The following is a 2,045-nucleotide window of genomic DNA, read 5'->3' as shown; positions in this document are numbered from 1 at the left end:
GCTTTAGTACTGCGTTTATCTCTTTGTTAGATTCCATTGGCTTCTCTCAGAGTGTTCATGAACCGACTCACTGTTTTAACCACACCCTCGACCTTGTTTTGGTGTATGGTATTGAAATTGAACATTTAGTGGTGTTCCCACAGAATCCCTCTTTGTCCGACCACTGTTTGATAACTTTTGAGTTTGTATTGCTGAACTACTCGCCATTGGGCAAAAATTTCTATACAAGACGTCTGTCTGATAGAGCTGTAGCTAAATTTAAGGATGCGATTCCATCAGCTCTAAATACATTATCTAGTCACAAAGTAACGGAGGACTCCTATGCTAATTTCAGTCCCTCCCAAATCGATCATCTTGTTGATAGTGCTGCAGGCTCGCTGCGAATGACACTCCCACCCTGAGCCGTGGTTCTGCTCGAGGTTTCTGCCTCTTAAAGGAAGTTTTTCCTTGCCTCTGTCTCCTAGTGCTGCTCTTGGTGGGAACTGTTGGGCTTCTGTAAATATCATCATAGAGTTCAGTCTAGACCTGCTCTTTATGAAAAGCGCTGTGAGATAACTGTTGTTGTGATTTGGTGCTATATAAATAAAATTGAATTGAATTGAACCGCACTAGAGCTCGTGGCCCCCCTTGGTGCGGACAAACCCGGACCAAACGGCCGTTCGGAGACCTCCTCGGAGAGGCGTCCTGGTACGCTTTCAAGCGAACTCTTTGTGGTGTGAAAGACGACCACGGGAGTTTCTGATAGCAGAGATGTGAGCTGAGCGTTATTTCCAGAGCTAATCTAATAAATCCGTCAGCAGTGCTTCATGTCGAGTTTATCGAGAGCTTTTACTTTGAAGGACGTTCAGAAGAGTCTCTGGCCTGCGTGACCTCGTCTGAAAAACGTGCGATCGGATTCCCCCGAAGCGTCCGTAGGTTTGTGACACATGTGAGCATGTGCAAAAGTGTCCTTACAATCAGCTTGGCAGACGGATTTGCCGCCGCCGCTTTAGGCTAATAGGCCCTGAATTATTAACACGGCCTGTTTTTACGTTAGTAATCATAGCAGGCTGTGCGGCCGAGCGGCGCTCTGACATACTAACAACGTGACCTTTGAGAGAACGGGGTTCTGGGTCTGAGAAACGGCTCCTGATCCAACAGGAAGTGAGTGTCTCTGGGACTTCCTGTCTGACGGCAGCTTTGTGCCATAGATTGTGGACCAACCGGCAGCCGGGACACCAGCCTCTGACCAATCGCAGCTCTCCGCACAAGCATCCAGTCACAGGACAGAGTCGCCGCCACCCCTCTCCAGCCAATCAGAATCATCCACCTGCAGCCCCGTCCAATCAGAGTCCGGTCTGCTGCGGGCCCTGCTGCAGCTCACAAGGAGTCAGGTCAGTAAGGTCACATGACGTCAGCACGTAAACTGTGTGTGCTGCATCCAGGAGGTCTCTGACAGTCCAGGTTCTGTGAGACGCCTCCTCCCCTGAGAACAGAGGGGCGGGGACAGGAAGCTTCAAAGTAAAACAGGAAGCCCAGAAACCCAGGGGCAGCTCGCGGTGTTTGACGGGCCCCTGTGTCTCCACAGAGGAGCTCGGTGAGTCTGAAGGCCTACGAGGGCCTCCTGCTGCTGGCCGGGCTGCGGTCCGGATCCTCAGGGGAGGTCCTGAGTGATCGGACCCAGCTGGGAGCTCTGCTGGCCGGGAGGCTGCTGGAGCTTCACTCCCTGCTGCCTCTGGAGAGTCTGGACCCTGGAGAGCTGCAGGGCTGGCCCCCCACGCCCTGGAGGTACACGCAGTACACGCAGTACACGCAGTACACAACACACGCCCTGGAGGTACACGCAGTACACGCAGTACACGCAGTACACAACACACGCCCTGGAGGTACACGCAGTACACGCAGTACACAACACACGCCCTGGAGGTACACGCAGTACACGCAGTACACAACACACGCCCTGGAGGTACACGCAGTACACAACACACGCAGTACACAACACACGCCCTGGAGGTACACGCAGTACACGCAGTACACGCAGTACACAACACACGCCCTGGAGGTAC

General features: G+C 53.0%; 1 protein-coding gene across 1 annotated transcript in view; it reads left to right on the top strand.

Moving 5' to 3' along the window:
- Window positions 1-2,045, top strand: part of LOC123960372 (FHF complex subunit HOOK interacting protein 2B-like) — a gene marked incomplete at its 5' end in the record, with an annotated part of 15,162 nt that overhangs the window by 3,062 nt on the left and 10,055 nt on the right. Inside the window, 2 exons of the mRNA XM_046035053.1 lie at window positions 1,191-1,373; window positions 1,568-1,767. Coding sequence (XP_045891009.1) covers window positions 1,191-1,373; window positions 1,568-1,767 — 383 coding nt within the window. The remainder of the gene's footprint in view (window positions 1-1,190; window positions 1,374-1,567; window positions 1,768-2,045) is intronic.

This window comes from Micropterus dolomieu, linkage group LG21 (genome assembly GCF_021292245.1).
Source record: "Micropterus dolomieu isolate WLL.071019.BEF.003 ecotype Adirondacks linkage group LG21, ASM2129224v1, whole genome shotgun sequence".
Taxonomy (NCBI): domain Eukaryota; kingdom Metazoa; phylum Chordata; class Actinopteri; order Centrarchiformes; family Centrarchidae; genus Micropterus; species Micropterus dolomieu.
The sequence above is the reverse complement of the archived record's forward strand: the minus strand, read 5'-3'. Positions and strand labels throughout refer to the sequence as shown.